Source organism: Anomalospiza imberbis, chromosome Z, assembly GCF_031753505.1.
Source record: "Anomalospiza imberbis isolate Cuckoo-Finch-1a 21T00152 chromosome Z, ASM3175350v1, whole genome shotgun sequence".
Taxonomy (NCBI): Eukaryota; Metazoa; Chordata; class Aves; order Passeriformes; family Viduidae; genus Anomalospiza; species Anomalospiza imberbis.
Window position 1 is genome coordinate 22,821,645 of NC_089721.1, and position 16,256 is coordinate 22,837,900.

The window sequence follows — 16,256 nt, forward strand, 5'->3', positions numbered from 1 at the left end:
CCCACAGCCAGGAAAATGTATTACTGGTGGGGTAGAGAGTGTGTATTAATCCTTGGGGGTCTGCCTGGCACAAAGGGGTTGCGTTACAGATGTAACAAGAGACTGGAAAAAAGAAAATTGGATGCTATGATACGTATTTCTGAGCTTAACTGTTGCCATTATTTTCTCCATTTTGGCTATGAAAGGCAAGCAGTGTTTGGCTTCAAAAGACAAGATGCTACCTGCATTAAATACTGTTGTATAAGTTCCTTTCCACATGTGATAAACAAAGTCATCAGCAGCCACTTCAATATTATCGTTAACTCATTAATTTAATTTGTGATCAGTATTTCTGTTTATGGCAAAGACGTACTTTGTTGTGTCTGGGGGATGTCAGTACACCTGCTTCTCCAAGGAATAGAAGGGCTTTGTATGTAGAAATGAAGTTCAAATATTTATACACACCTCCGGTGGTGTTCCTTGCCTTTGCAACTCTGTGCTGTGCACTGTGGCCAGTGAATGTTCTCCTTCCTAATTCTAATTTTACATGAGAGCTTGTCCGAGCTATAATAGGTAATTAGATCAGTATTTACTCAGAGAGATTTTTGTCCAGTCAGTTGTGCACCGCACATTCTACATAGCTTTATGCATAAATGGGCTGTCTTCCCTTTCTAGGGTTGTAGCTTTGTATGAAATATATTTTTTTTAAAATGTGATTTCTGTGTGTGTTTTTTTCCCCTTCAGATTTGACTTTTGTGACAGGTTCTCATGTAGGTGAGTTAATAGTTTGGGATGCACTTGACTGGACAAAGCAGGCATCTGAGTGCAACTTCTGGGACTCCTCTGTCCATCCAGATGTACAACCAGAAATAAAGTTATCCCAAAGCCCACATGAAACTTCAGTTCAACACTTAACATCTGACGAGGAGGTAAAAAGCTTCAGAGTAAATTACTTTAAGTAAGCTAGGATGATCTTACCAAAGAAGACTGAGTGGTTTATATTTTCAGTTTCCTTGTTTAAATATGACAGGCTTCTTTTAAATATGCACAGCTATTTTATGTGGTCAACAGTTTTTATATAAAATATTGGCTATTGACCTACATGAAGGGTTTAATATATTGATGGTGTGAAAACTAACATTATGGACTGTCACAACAGCATTTCTTTTTGACTAACAAAGATTTATTACGTGTTTACAGTACCACTAGGGAAAAATAAATATGGGTGTGTGTTTTGATGGCGTGCGTCTTTCGTATTCCAGCTTCTGGAAATACAGTTTTCCCAGTAATGCACTTGTTTGAGCAGTTATAGCTGAGGTTACTATGAGAATACTATGGGGTACTATTTAAGAGCAGGCATGTATCTGTGCTTAATAGTAAATCAGTATTGCTTTTTCTGTTCAGGTGACTATACAGAATTGTATACTCAAATATGTTTTGAAGAGCCTGTCTACTATAGTCATGCTTTAGAGATAAGTTCTTGGTGAGAATACTCAGTTGGAACTCAGGTATCGTACAGCAAACACTAAAAATACTCAGGTTGATATTTAATTTTGTGAAATGTTACCAACATTTCAGAAAATTAAATGTGGCAAAATAAAAGATTGTTGAGGTACAGTGGGATTTTGTTTGGGGCATGTAGGTCAGTTATTGAGAATGATTAAGAAAGAGATTATTGGGAATGTATTCAGATATATAAGCTGTAACAAAATAAAAGCTGTAGAAAAGCCTGAATATAGGGTAAGGACCAAATAGTTGCCTGATGCATTTGCCTCTTTCTGAGTACAACTTTCCTAAAACCCTGGAGAGAGAAATACTGTGGGATGTGGGGGGCTAAAAAAAGATGTGGTTGCCTTTAAAGATGTCATTTCCAGTGGTTTTGTTATCAATGCTTATTTCTACAATGAGCCAAAAGTGAATTTTATTTAGGATAAGTTCTGTAATGTGGCTTCAAAACACTTTGATTCCGTGCTTGAAGGCTACATATTATGTGTTTTAATGGAGTAGGAAAGAATTTGAGGAAGGACAGAAGTTGTCAAAATATTCAATGTGGAATCAGGGGCTGCTGAAGGCTTTCTTCCATTCACGGTACTGAATTAAATAAATTGCTGTGATTTTTTTTTCTCATTGTGAAGAGTTTTGAATGATGGGAAGAAGAGGTGGTTCTAGTGTTACGTACCAAAATAGAAGATGCATTTAAGTTAGTACTTGTAAAGATCCTTAAGGACCTTGAAGGGTGGTGCAGAAATGTATTTGTCTAAGATACTATTTTGTTATGTGCTCCCTCAAAGCAGAACACTGCTCTTCATGTTAAAAAATAGGTAAAATATAAATAAGTGTAAAATACATGTTTCCTCTGTTTTCCACACTTGGTAGTTAGGTAGTTGGAGAAGGTACGCTTGTCTAGTTTGACACTGAGCTTATAGGCAAAGCATGATTCAGAAACAAGTGCGATGGTAAAGGTTTTCAAAACTAGGAAACAGTGCTAAGGAGTGCATCTGCACTTGGTAGTTAGGTAGTTGGAGAAGGTACGCTTGTCTAGTTTGACACTGAGCTTGTAGGCAAAGCATGATTCAGAAACAAATGCGATGGTAAAGGTTTTCAAAACTAGGAAACAGTGCTAAGGAGTGCATCTGCTGTCCTGGTATATGTATGTTTAGCTTGCCTGTTAATAGAACTGTACAATTTATACTTCTTATGTTTTATTTTCTTGGATTTTGACATGACCAGGATTTTGCCAGGTCTTGTGAAAAAAGAAGAATGCTCCATGAAGAGCATTTTTGCAAAGCTATAAGATTGTATGGCTCAACGTGGAGGAGTTATGTGGAAGGCCATTGAATTTAAACATTATGCAATACTAGGATAATGGGCTCAGTGGTTTGTTTTTTTTTGTCTTGATTTCGTAATGGTGGTATCAGAAATCTGTTCTGTTTCAGTGCTTCCACAACAGATACACATAACGAAAAAGAATAAAAACCTGAACAAAGAGTTTTGAACAATGTCAAAACATTGATGAATATATATAGGAAACTTTTGTCAAAAGACCCTAAAGTTACAAGTTGTACAGAATGTTGACAGACGTGTAGTGTGAATTGTATATGAGATATTAATGTTTGAGTTGTGTAAATGGAAGCTGGCTGCTGTCTAGGGAAATGTTCCAGAGCACCATCATCTAAACAAGGCATGTTCGAAACTGCAAATATGTACTGGATGGAAACATTTTGCACTCCTCTCTGAGTACTGAGTATTAATCATGTGTACATACACAGGATTGTACACTTGTCCTCTTTTAAGTTCATCAAAAGATGTGAAGTGGTCCAGATCCAAAGATTTGTAAACTGTTTCTGGTGTCTTTGGGTCATGATGGTTATGAGATGGAATGCCTGCAATCTTTTGAAGAAGAGCATTGAATGCAAAATGCAGTGTTGTGTAATACTTTACTATGAGAGAATTCCTTTTCTGAATTCAGTAGAACTCAAATGCTTGAGCAAGGTCTCTTTATCCATATTTATCTTCAGCTAAGAATAAACCTTAGTTTTTCTTGATAAAACAAGAGTTTTTCAAAATATGGGACATTATTTTACTGTAAAAACATAAGCATTTAATTACAGAAGTGTATTAATTGGGTAGCATCCTTAGTTTCTGCTTAGACTGTGAGAAACAGGATAAAAAGACAGACATAAAATTACTGCTTAGAATATAAGATTATATCCCATATTTACTTTTGAAAAATCCATCTCTTTTTATAATGTGCTAATTTCATATGTTTGGGTTGAAGCAGTAACATGACGATGGAAACAAGCTAGGTCATAGTATCATTGGAAATCCATTATATGCAAGGTAATCTTTCAGTATCTGTTTCTGTAAGTTGCTCTATTGAATTTTCTTTCCAGTGTGTTTTTGCTGCTGTTGGAAAAGGCATATACGTATATAATCTTCAAATGAAGCGTGTGATTGCCTGCCAGAGAACTGCTCATGACTCCTCTGTGCTGCACATTGAGAAGCTTCCAAACAGGTACAAAAAACATAGTACATTTTTTTAATGCAATAAAGAAAAGCAAAACTTGGAAGGGTGGCTAGAGATAGACTGCAAAGCTACATTGGATTTCTAGGGCAGGGACTTGATTTTCAGTTTGAGCTGCTTTTATTAGGTAGAGCTTGTTGATCTGATTTTGGAAAATTTGTCATTGTAACTCAATGGGAAAACCTATATTCCAGTATAACTGGTACACAGGCTGAAAATACCTCGGCTGTTTTCAAAATCAGATTTGATGAAGCACTTTTGTCTGTATTGTGAAAATATAGCTTAACGGCATTTTACTCCTGGAAGGCAAAGGCATATAGCATATTCAGAATATATTTTTCACTAAATATTTTATAACACTTGAAATGTTTTAACAAAAATTAACTTGCAGTTTTTGTTTCTTAGTGCAGAGTTTCTAGCTGGAATTTGTTTTGACAACCAACTTGGAGAAGTTGCTGCATGTATATGTATATGTTGTAATGTACTATAGATAATAGTATTAGATCCTCTTATGTTCTTGTTCAATGGGGAAAAATCTGCCAGAAGACAAAAACTGAGGCCTTGGTCTTGTAAATGCATGTGTTCTAAGTTGTTCCAAATGTGTAATGAAACAGAACACCTTTCCTTTCATTATTTTTCTGTAAGAAAAAATAGGGTTTTGCTTAATGAAAGTAAACTTAAAGAAACCAGTTAGAGGAACTGTGTTTGCAGAGTCTAGACTGGTTGTGTTTTGGTTTACATAGTGGTATGCTTTTAGTATGGAGCTGAAAAGGTTTATTTTTTCCACTTATTCTAAATCTGTTATACTTTGTTCTGCTACTATTGAATTTTGTTTTCTGTGGAACATCTGTACACCCTGCTACATTTAAGAGTTCTAGTAAACTTGTGTGGAACCTGAGGCACTTACTGTCTCTTTCATAGAAGCATCACAAGGTGATTTGCACAGGTAAGTCCATGCTAGTGTTGCTTATCAACTGTTTTTACAGGCAGCTGATCTCCTGTTCAGAAGATGGCAGTGTGCGCATTTGGGAGCTCAGAGAAAAGCAGCAGCTGGCAGCTGAACCAGTTCCAACAGGTTTGCTAGTAGTGGGGAGAGAAAGGAACATTTAAAAATCCAGTATTCACCATATAGGAATAGAGAAGCTTTCAGGTTTTTTAAAGACAGATAATGTCTTGTGTTTAACCAACTGATTACAGGTGCAGGAGGGAAACTGAAGAGAGCGTGGGTGTTCAAGTTCTCCAAGATCTGATATGGGATGATAAAAGGTCCAGCTGAAGCAATTCTGTGCCATAAAGCTTACTTACAGTTTACAGTTGTATGAGCCGGTTAAAAAAAAAAAAAAAGACCTGACAAACCTTGATCCTTTCCTCCTTGTACCAAACAGTACTGAATTCTGTACCATACAAGAGTAAGTAATTGCAGGACCTTGTGACAAAAGCTTGCAGATAAGCAGCTGGCAGCAAAAAAAGAGTTTTCCACATCTCCTCTTTGAACTTGGAATTATACTGGGACTTGGTTTGAAGCTGTATCCAAATTCACATACTACCTCTGGGCACTGCAGTGCTCAGAGCTAATTGATTGTGTTACAGGGAGCATTTTCCCCAAGTATAGACATTCACAGAATCACAGAATGGATAAGGTTGAAAGGTTCTACAGTGAGTCATGTGGTACAACCTCCCTGCTCAAACAGGAGCACATGGCACAGGATTGTGTCCACATGGTTCTAGAGTGTTCCCAGTGAGGGAGACTCTACAACCTCTGGGCAACCTGTTCCGGTGTTCAGTCACCCACACAGTAAAGAAGTTCTTCCTCTTATTCAGGTGGAACTTCCTGTGCATCAGTGTCTGCCCATTGTCTCTTGTCCTACTACTCAGTGCCTCTGAGAAGAGTCTGGTTCACTGTCTCGATACCTCCCTTCAGATACTGATAGACATTGATGAGGTCCCCTCTCAAGGCTGATCATGCTCAGTGTCCTCAGCCTGTCCAGATGCTCTCATCATTTTTGCAGCCTTCTGCTTGACCTGCTTGCTTGTCCTGAGGAGTCCAGAACTGGACACAGCACTCCTGGGGAGACCTTGCTAGGGCTGCGTACAGGGGCAGGATCACCTTCCATCGCCTGCTGGCAATGTTCTTCCTAATGCATCCCAGGATACCATTGGCATTCTTGGTCATAAGGACATGCTGCTGGCTCATGGTCACCAGGACCCCCAGGTCCTTCTCTGCAGATCTGCTCCCCAGCAGGTCAGCCCCAGGTGCCTGAGGCTTTTCCTCCCCAGGTGCAGGACCCTTCATTTGCCTTTGTTGACTTTCAGATGGTTCTTCTCTGCCCATCTCTCCAATCTGGCAAGGTCCTTCTGAAGGGCTGCACAGCCCTCCGGAATGTTGGCCATTTCTCCCAGTTTTGTGTTCTCAGTGAATTTGCTGAGGAGGCACATTCCATCTTTTACAAGTCAAGGAAGAACAAGTTAAACAGTTCTGGGCCCAATATTGAACCTTGGAGGACCCCGCCAGTGACAGGGCTCCAATTGTGCCACTGATTTTGGCCCACTGGGATCTGTTGTTCAGCCAGTTCTTGATCCACCTCACTGTCTACTCATCCAGCCCACATCCCTGAGTATGTCTATGAGGATGTTGTGGGATACAGTGTTGAAATCCCTGCTGAAGTCAAGTAGACAATATCCACTACTTTCCCCCCATCCATCCAAGTAGTTGTTTCATTGTAGATGTCAATTAGGTTGGTCAAACATGACTTACCTTTATTGAATCCATGCTGCCTATTCCTGATAATCATCTTGTCATCCATGTAGATAGAAATGGTCTCCAGAATGAAATGCTCTGTTACTTTCTCAGGGATTGAGGTGAGGCTGACTAGCTGGTAGTTTCTGAAGTCCTCCTTCTTGCCCCTTTTGAAGATCAGGGTGACATTTGCTTTCTTCCAGTCCTCAGCACCTCTCCTGATCTCCATGACCTTTTAAAGATGATCATGAGCAGCCTTGCAGTGGTGTCCACCAGCTCTCTGCGCACTCATGTATGCATCCACTCAGGGCCCATGGACTTGTGAATGTCAGGTTTGCCTAGATGGGTTCTAACCTAATCGTCCTTGACCACGGGAAAGTCTTCCTTCCAGCATTCCTTTACCCTGGTCTACTGGGCCAGAGAATACTGAAGGCTGATCTTATCACTGAAGACTGAAGTGAAGTACAGTACCTGACTTCTCCTCATTCTGGTCTACAGGGTCCCTCCCTCAATTTAGTAACAGGCCCACATTATCCCTAGTTTTCATTTTGTTCTTGATGTATTTGAAGAAGCCCTTCTTGTTGTCTTTGACATTCTTGGCCAGTTGTAATTCCAGATGGGTCTTGGCCTTCCTTATCTCATTTTTACTTATTCTTACAGCCTCTCTATATTAATTTCAAATGGCCTGACCCTGCTTCCATCTCTTCTGTATTTCATGCTTATGATCGAGTAATGACAGTTCCTTTGTAGTACTTGCTACTCTTTGACCAAGCTCCTCTGCACACTGGCAGTTGTTGTCTTCAACAGGTGCTCTGGACAATATAATTTGTATCAAGGACTGGGAACAGCAACAGACTGTTGCTTTTCTGTAGGAATTTTTTTTATTTAAGGTGTGAGTAATTTTTCTGGTGTATCTTGTTTACCTAGCTATTCATCTCTTGTTGGTAACTTTTGAAAATGTATTTTTGCTGCCTGGGTTGATTTAGAAACACTTTTTCAGGAATATTCCATCTTCAGCATTGCTGGTGACAGGCTGATTTGCATAGTGACAAGTGGTATTTGGTTTCACATTAGGAATTTATAACTTCTATGAATCAAGATGTTTGGAAAAAACCTTAGGGAGATACTGCTGTTGATTTGCATTATTTTTATTCTGGGGATCCACTGAGAAGCTGTTCATCTCACCAGTTATCTCCCTTGCACCAAATTTAGCACAATTCTAGTTTTATGTGCTGATAGGGCTGAAGGAAGGATTGGGAATAAAGTCTGAACTGCATTGTCAACAGAACCCAACCTTCTTAATTTGTTTCAGTACTGATACACAGTTCTGGGGGCTGTGGCTGTATACTTTTGTGCAATCTAAATGGAACATGTGGAGTACTATCTTTACACTCCACATTTGCTGATAATTTTTGCTGAAGGAAGGAGGCAATGAACCGTCACTTAGATGCTGTAGTGCAGAGCATACAGAGGAGAGATTGGCGCCTCATTTTTGTATTCTTTGCACAAGTAACAATTTAGGAGGGCAGAGCAAAGATAAACACCCGCATAAATTTGTCCTGCATCTACCTTTGCTGTTCAGTTCATTCTTTTAGGAAGTCTTTGTATTTGTTCCTAACTCTGTATATTGTCTCATCCAGGTAATTCAGCATGTTTTCTAAATTACATTAAGTGGGACAAGTAGCTGTGTTTCCTTCTTCCCTCAAGATGAATAATCTTGATTATAATTATTATAATAATAAGATGCTAAAGGGCTGCACAGTAGAGTACTTCTGTCTTTACTATGCAGCATGTCCTGCTTTTAGATTTTATGTGGCTTTTGTAGTTCTCTCTTTAGCTGGATGAAATAAATTGTATTTGTGATTTTTGTCAAAATAAGAGATTTTTTTTCCTCTCTCAGGGTTTTTCAACATGTGGGGATTTGGAAGGGCAAACAAGCAGGCAAACCAAGCTGCTAAGAAGATGCAGGAGAATACACCTGTGTATTTCTTGGAGCTGGTTGGTGATTTGATTGGTCATTCATCAGCTGTGCAGGTAGGTCAGCTTTAGTAAGAGTGAGAAAAAGTGAATGTTAGTAAGTAACATAAATTTGACAGTGTTTTTTGAACTGTAACTTTTGACTGTTGGACTCTGGAGGCTAGGAGCACATTTTTTGGTATCTTCAGTGCAGTGTGAAAACAGTAATACACACTGACTTAATATTCTAATGACAATTTGCTCACTGATGCCTGAGGACTGTGTTTGCACATAAATGCTAGAGATAATCTGACAGAGTATTTGGCTTAATTTAGAGACTGCAGACAGTACATCAGGGAACCATGTACATGACCCAGATTTCATCTTAAGTTCACAATCTAAAGAAGAGCTCCTACAAAAAAAAACCCAAACCAAAACACACAGTAATTTCTTAGCCCTTTGTGTGGTGAGCATTAAGGATGCCTTTTTTTTAACTTAAGCAGTACTACCAGTATTGTTCCATGCTTCTGTCTGCCTAAAATAGTGTGTGTTCATTTTAAATGGCATTTTCCCTCCATACATTTCTGTCACAACGTATTGGAGCAACAAAGCACTTTGTTACAGTGGACTTCTTCATACATTCTTGGCAGGAGCAGGGGGAAGAGCAGCTAGAAGGGGATGGTGTGGTTCTGGAGTAGCTTTGCTCACAAGCATTCATGAGACAGACTTGATTTCAGACTGCTGCTGCTAAAACCTGAAAGCTTTTCTTTAATAGCTAAGGTGAACCTTTCTGCTAAAGGGATTTATTCAAGGCTCTCTTTCCCTTTCTGCCATCTGTCTTTTGAAAAACTGTTGGAGGGGGTCTTATCCACTTGGAAGGTTGCTATCTAAGCAAGAGGGCATAGTGCGTAATTCAGCAAGAGATACAAAGGAAGTGGGAGGCAAATGTCGGGTCATAGAAAAGGAGTAATGGAGATGATGGTGGATGTGATTTCCTGCAATGTCCTACTTATGGAAAATTTTGAGGTTTTTTAAACTCTGGGAAGATGGGAGCTGTTGAGAAAGAAAATGTTGAGTAGTGATGAAATGTGATGGCAAAGATGAAGACTTGGCAGACTATGTCTACTGGAATGCTGTAGCTATTAAGTGACCATTCCCAGGACAGGTAGGCTATGGCCTGAATGCTGCCCCCAGACAGATCCCTTTAACAAACTGAAGAATTAGGGCATTGTGAGCATGCCATAGTGACATCACTGTTTCCATTGGCTGTCATGTTGAGCTGCAGTTAGCGGTTAATTTTAGGCAGTCTTGTGAAGATCTCAGAAGTCACGCGTTAACTCATGATTAGTCAGCTCCATTGGTCTTGCAAAATCCTTCCACTGGTGCTGTACTTCCCTCCAGTATTGTGTTTCTTGCTTGTTTGACTTCCTCTGTCTGACTAGGAATGTGTCTGTCACAGCTGTTTGGTCTTTCCAGGCCTGCTGCTAGTACTCTACTGTGTTGCAGAGGGGAGGGGGGGCAGTGTACCCAGTGAACAGAACACTTCTGTTCCCAAGAAACCAGATCAGAGTTCATGCAAGTAATTCACTCTTGTACTGCTTACTTGAAACAAGTTTCTTCAGAATTCTTTCCTTTAACTTCTTTATCTGTAAGGCTTCACTGCTTTTTTTTAGACAGAGATCATTCAGTATAAAGTGACTAAAGAGTTTGTTTTTGTGTAGCAATTTTAAGGCATCTCTAACATACAGTATGTAATTTTGTATTCCTATTTATAAGCAGAGCCATTTCAGATACATATGTTTGTTTAGTCCAGCTATGCACTAAATAATTAAACAAGTTGACCATCTCATGCAAGCATCATGTTAATAATAGTTGTTTCATTGCAGATGTTCCTGTACTTTGATGAACTGGGATTGGCTACATGCTCTGCTGACCACCTCATTATTTTGTGGAAGGATGGTGAACGAGAATCTAGCCTCCGCAGTTTAACACTATTTAGAAAATTGGCACAAAATGGTGATTTGCAGCTCAAACTTTAAATTGTTTGAATACAGGCTGTATATATGTAAACTGGATGTGTTGTAAACATGAGTGTAAAGAATCTGGGAATCTGACTACTAGTAGGGCTTAGACTTAATGTCATGTGTTACACTGGAACTTCTCTTAGTTGCTACTCTTCTCAAAGGAGGATTTTGCATTTTGTTACGCTCTGTCAGCAGAAATGGTGTTCTTTTGAAAGACTGAAGGTAATGATGTCTCATTAAATAGTTTCTAATATTATTCCAAATGTTTAAAATTATCATGGGTGAATGTCAAAATTAAGAATTGTGAAATACATTAGATGGATCATAATTAACGCAGTTGAGGGCATCCACGGTGCTATGTGCAGGAAGAAGGCATGGGAAGAAATCTGTAGCTTCCTGCTCTATCTAATTTATTTCTAGAAGCTGAACTTTCCTCACTGATGCCTCAGATTTGTATGTATACAGAAAGCCCTGAAAAAAAAGCATTCTCAAATAGAAATTTTGCATATAAAGTTAATATCCTGGACAAATGGTAAGAAAAAAAAATAGGTAATGCCAGTTTGTCAGGTTCTAATTTTTGGCAAACTGACCTGCGTAGAAACTGTTTACTAGTAGTAGCTGCAATTTTACTTGGATTAGCCTACATTACTGGAGTTTATACAGCATTACTATTACACCATTACCAATGTGATTAGTTTAGCTTGGTCTTTCCATAGTGCATTCATCAAATTAATTTGTATCTAATAAAAAGCATTTGCCTTACCATGAATTTTCAGAATGTAAAATCCTTTCTTAAACAGTAGGAGTTGATATTTCCATAGTAGTGAAACTGTGTTTTGCCATATGAATACTAAATTCTCAACTGATCTCTGACTTCAGAGAAATCTGCACCAAGTTTGTAAGGGTAAATAGTATTTCAGGGTTAAAAAAATAAGTAGCTAAATACACAGTACTAGGAGTCTGTGATAACAGCAGCTAAACAGGAATAGGGAAAGAAATGCAAAATAAAACATAAAGCTCAAACCACAAAAACAAAACACAAAAGCAAAAACTAACCAACAGACAAAACAAAACCACAAAAGGAAAAATTAATCAACAGACAAACAAGCAAATAATCCCCTCCCCTCCAAAGAAAACCCCAACAAACCAAAAAATGTAGCAAAGTTAAACCCAGATCTGATACAAAGAAAGCATGAGGGAGGACAAGATAATGAGTGCTACATTACCATTTGAACCAAGAAGAGCTAGGGAAAAGGGAAAGTTTGGGAACTTAGTGGTCATAAAACTATGTAGAAGAGGGTGCTACTGTCCTTAGGTCTACTCAGAAGATACATTTCTTAAATAGTGTAGGAGTAAGTCTTGTGCAACTTTTCAGTGTCATCTCTTCCCTTTGAATAAATGAGAATTGTTTTCAGTACAGGAAACTACATGGCTGTAATTCCAGACTTCAGATACAGTGGTAGCAGTAAGTGCGATTTAAACAAAGGGCTGAGCAGATTCTCGCAAGAGCAGAAGCAAAAGGAGAAAGTTCCTAGCTTCCTAGAAGAAACCAAAGAGCCTTTTAGACTTCCTTCCTGCGGCAGCAGTGGGCACTTTCCTTTCTCCTATCACTCAGAAGGAGAGTGTTACCACCTTTGCCTCTTGAGTCTTGTTATGAGACTGTAATCTTCTCTGGAATGCAGGGCAGAGGGGCAGTAAGATTTTGACTTGTAATTTTTCCCTACCTTAGGTTGTACAGCTAATCTTACTTGAGCATAGAGCTCAAAATAACATCTTTCAAAACCACAAAACAGATGGAGGAATTGTTAAATTACCATCTCCTTTCAATTCAAGGAGGTTAAATCAGTGTTAAAGATTGAGCTGCATGTTCTTTGCTAAGGCTGGCTATTCTGTTGACTCATGTAGGAAAGGCATTTGGATTACAGCTGAGGATAACATGCCTTTGCGTATATGGTATTAAACTTGAGAGGGGAAAGCATGTTAAGTCTACGTTGCTTCAGCTTGTCTTCTTCAGCAGATGTTGCATTTTTGATTTACCCAGGAGAAGCTGGGGAGATAAAATGTCTCTTTGGATCTTTTTCCTTGTTTTAATTGCAAAATAACTCTTTGGTTATATATAGTGCTTGTGTGTACATATTATTATTACAGCTTTACAGTGAAAGCTTATGAAACTTAGGTTTTTTGGAGAGCCTCCTGCTATCATCAGTTATAACTAGAGAGAAGAAAGGTCGTATTTTTATTATCTCTTTTTATAGCATGAGAACAGCTATTTCCTTTTTATTTGACTTCTGTTAAGTGAATTCCTGGTAGAGAAAAAGACCTTTTTAACTGAACAGTTCTAGTCACAAAGCTTGCTGTGCATTTTACTGGGATGTAATTCAGCTTTAAATAGTCCTACATGCATGTACAAATATTTATATTTACCAAAAGTGCCATTATTCTCAGATACACTCCACTGGCAGTAGATCTCCCAAGGGTCTCCTCTTTTAAAGATGGTTGACTTAAAATACTGAGTTCTTTGTTTTACAAATGAACTTAGAGTGTAACAGAGAACATAGGTATATATCCTACTCCTTTCTTAAATGAGAGTTTGTCACTTGCTGTTGGGAGATGTAGTGAGCAGAATTATAGTGACCAGATTAAACTTTTTACATTTAACTGATGTCCTAAATTTTTTTTCCACCTTGCAGTAACACTGAATTCCATATATTCACTTAATGGAAGTAAACATCTTTATCAGACTTACTCTTAATACTTTTACAACTCTGAGGTGGTTATTTTTACATCTGTACACTGACAACAGCATGAAACAAACAGCTGTTAGTAAACTGGACTAATTGAGGAAACCTGACACAACAGACAGATTATGATTAATCTGTGCTGATTTATTTTGCTATTAAAGAGGACCTATATCCACACAGGTTTTTTTTTCTTTTCTTTTCTTTTTTTTTTCTTTTTATTTTTTTTTCAGACTGACTGTGGGAAGAAACACAAGATCCTGCAACAAATATATTGATTCTGTATTAATGCCTTCTGGTTCGCACGTAGAACTTTATTTTTTTGATGCCTTCCACTGTTGACATTTTGTTCTGTGTGACAGAAGTGTGACAGAAATTATGAATTAAATGTTTTACATGGATGTGATCTTACAGCGTTGCTATATTTAACAAATTAAATTAACAGAGCTTAAATCTTGGGAAATTCTTTTCTCTAATGCAAGCTGCAATGAGTGTTCAGTTCAGAATAGTTAAGGTACAGCCACCAAGAGCACTAGTTCTAAATAAAGAAATGGTAAAAGCAAACAGGATTCAGTATTAAAAAAGAGGTTCAACTTCTCTGAATAAAAACCCCCTGAAGAATGTTGCCATAGATAATAGGAAAGAATGAATAACCATGCTTCACCAGAAACACCATTCTTCAAGTATACATGATGCGGCATTTTAATACACAGCAACCTGCCTTGGCTATGACAAAAGTAAGGATCTGTTACAATTCTAACAAAAATATAGCTTCTATACATTCTTCTGCACATACATTTTATGAATGTTGCCTTTTGTTTCAGAACTTGGTACAAAACATACAAAAAAGGTTGGCACATACGTAAGCTACCTGCAGTAAACAGCATTGTCACTATTCTTCCATAGCAATCTATGCTGTTTGCTTTTTTTCCCCTTCACCCAGTTTGATTTTTGATACAGCACAGGGTAGGTGGACTGCTTCTTTAACTGCAGCCACAGCTTGGACAGTCTTGCTTGCAGCCTGGAGTGCACAGTGTTAAAAATCAGCAGTTCTGTTAGAATTTGTTTACTGAATAGTCTGAGAATAGTCTAAAATTTAAACTCATGTTCTGCATGTGATTAAAATGAGATGTATAAAAATACACATTTGTGCTTTGAAAGCCTTAGCATAAATTTTGTATCTTAGAACTAATGAAGAACTATGTTTGATTTCCAACTCATACACATATTTCAAAATACTTCTTACATCAGCATTTTATTAGGAGGATAAAGCAGTACAAATTATAATGTTTTTATAAATTATAGCCTGGAAACTTTTTTTAAAAAGTGATAGGTTCATCCTAGAAGTAACACAATAAATGAACTTGAAATAAAATTTAGATCAGTTTAATAAAAGTGATGACCATGTTTACAAACACCATTTTTATAAAAAACTATGGTGATCACATGCCATAATAGTTTTTTGTGTAAAATTTGGTGAAAACTTGTGTGATAACATCTGCAAGATGGCAGAGAATCATGTAGATGGCACTACCTAGACAGAACATGATTATTTTCCTGTATTATATGGTCATTTTTAGAGAACATTGACTCCTACCAAGATTTTATATAGAAAAGAAAGAACAGGTAGTGTTCTGAGAGAGTCTCTGTAATAAGAAGGTGTTTTAAAAGGTGTCATGTTTGGGTTTTTTATGTATCCAATTTATTAAGATTTACTTGTTTTGCTGTGCATATTCTCTTTAGAAGTATGGTTCATAGAGCTGAAGAACACTGGTAGAATTGGAACAAATTTATGCTAGATGAGTGGGAAGTTTTTATCCTTATTTGTTAGGCTATTCTTACTCTCCTGGTGACTAGATTACCCCTCTCTCTGAAAAACAGTTGTGTGAAGCATTAGTGAATACAGTTGTATCAACTACAAGATTCAACAAGTGCATATTCAGTATTAGAAACTAGTTTCAGAAGTACATTTTCTGCCACAAAATATTATTTCCAAAGAGCACTTAGTCATCTGTGGTTTATATAGCCTCTAAAAACATTTTTCTGTAGAATTCATAGAAGCTTAAAAATGAGTAAAATATTTCCTTCTTGTCACGCAGTCTTAATTTCACTGGAAAAGCAACATTAATCCCCTTTGTAGCCAAGAGTTTCTGTAAGTGATTCACAGTGAAACTGGTAGAGCAAGAGGTCTGGTTTTCTTGACTGAGTATCAGTTGTTGTTTTCTGATGGGAGCCTGAGACTCTTGCACTTCAAATCATCCAGTGTTTTCCAGTGTTTATAGTTATTAGCCAAGTGTTGCATCAAAACAGGCAGATGTGCAAATGCTGAAAGAATAGGAAAAAGTGTTTTACCATTTTTATAGAATGGGCAGAAGAACAGCCCAGCCTGATCTGAAATTGACATTCTCGTACTCTCTATTGTTCTTCCAATTCCTTAAAGTAATACTAAAATTGGAAAGATTTTTTTTGTGTGTGTGTGTTTCTCTTTCAAGAAAATCCCTTTCCAAATGCATGGTGACTTCATTAAATTATGCTAACCTGCAGCCATGGGTGGTCTTAGTTTCTGCAGCTCAGAAGAAATACAGTGTTAAGTGACAAAAACACATAGATTAAAAAAAAAAGCTTAGTTTTAAGCCATTACTCCTTCTCTACACAGATTGCCTGGTAAGTGCACAACTTCATTGTGTGCAGTGAAACAGGTTTCAGTGTCATGATTGCACAATACTGTGTTGTACTGCTTATATATGGTACTGCCTCTGAAAAAAAGTGGATGCAAAGCCACCTTGAGATTAGTAATT

General features: G+C 37.8%; 3 protein-coding genes across 8 annotated transcripts in view; 2 read left to right on the plus strand and 1 right to left on the minus strand.

Moving 5' to 3' along the window:
- The window catches only part of WDR41 (WD repeat domain 41), a 28,568-nt gene extending 13,693 nt beyond the window's left edge, over positions 1-14,875 (plus strand). For both annotated transcript variants that reach the window (XM_068177509.1, XM_068177510.1), the window contains exons 9-13: positions 724-908; positions 3,873-3,994; positions 4,990-5,078; positions 8,641-8,774; positions 10,583-14,875. In XM_068177509.1, coding sequence (XP_068033610.1) covers positions 724-908; positions 3,873-3,994; positions 4,990-5,078; positions 8,641-8,774; positions 10,583-10,735 — 683 coding nt within the window. In that variant the 3' untranslated portion in view covers positions 10,736-14,875. The remainder of the gene's footprint in view (positions 1-723; positions 909-3,872; positions 3,995-4,989; positions 5,079-8,640; positions 8,775-10,582) is intronic.
- Positions 1-16,256, plus strand: part of TBCA (tubulin folding cofactor A) — a 530,652-nt gene that overhangs the window by 115,483 nt on the left and 398,913 nt on the right. The gene's annotated exons all lie outside the window — the stretch shown is intronic.
- The window catches only part of PDE8B (phosphodiesterase 8B), a 73,517-nt gene continuing 71,651 nt past the window's right edge, over positions 14,391-16,256 (minus strand). For all 5 annotated transcript variants that reach the window (XM_068177504.1, XM_068177503.1, XM_068177502.1 and 2 more), the window contains exon 22: positions 14,391-15,783. In XM_068177504.1, the coding sequence (XP_068033605.1) occupies positions 15,668-15,783 (116 nt within the window). In that variant the 3' untranslated portion in view covers positions 14,391-15,667. The remainder of the gene's footprint in view (positions 15,784-16,256) is intronic.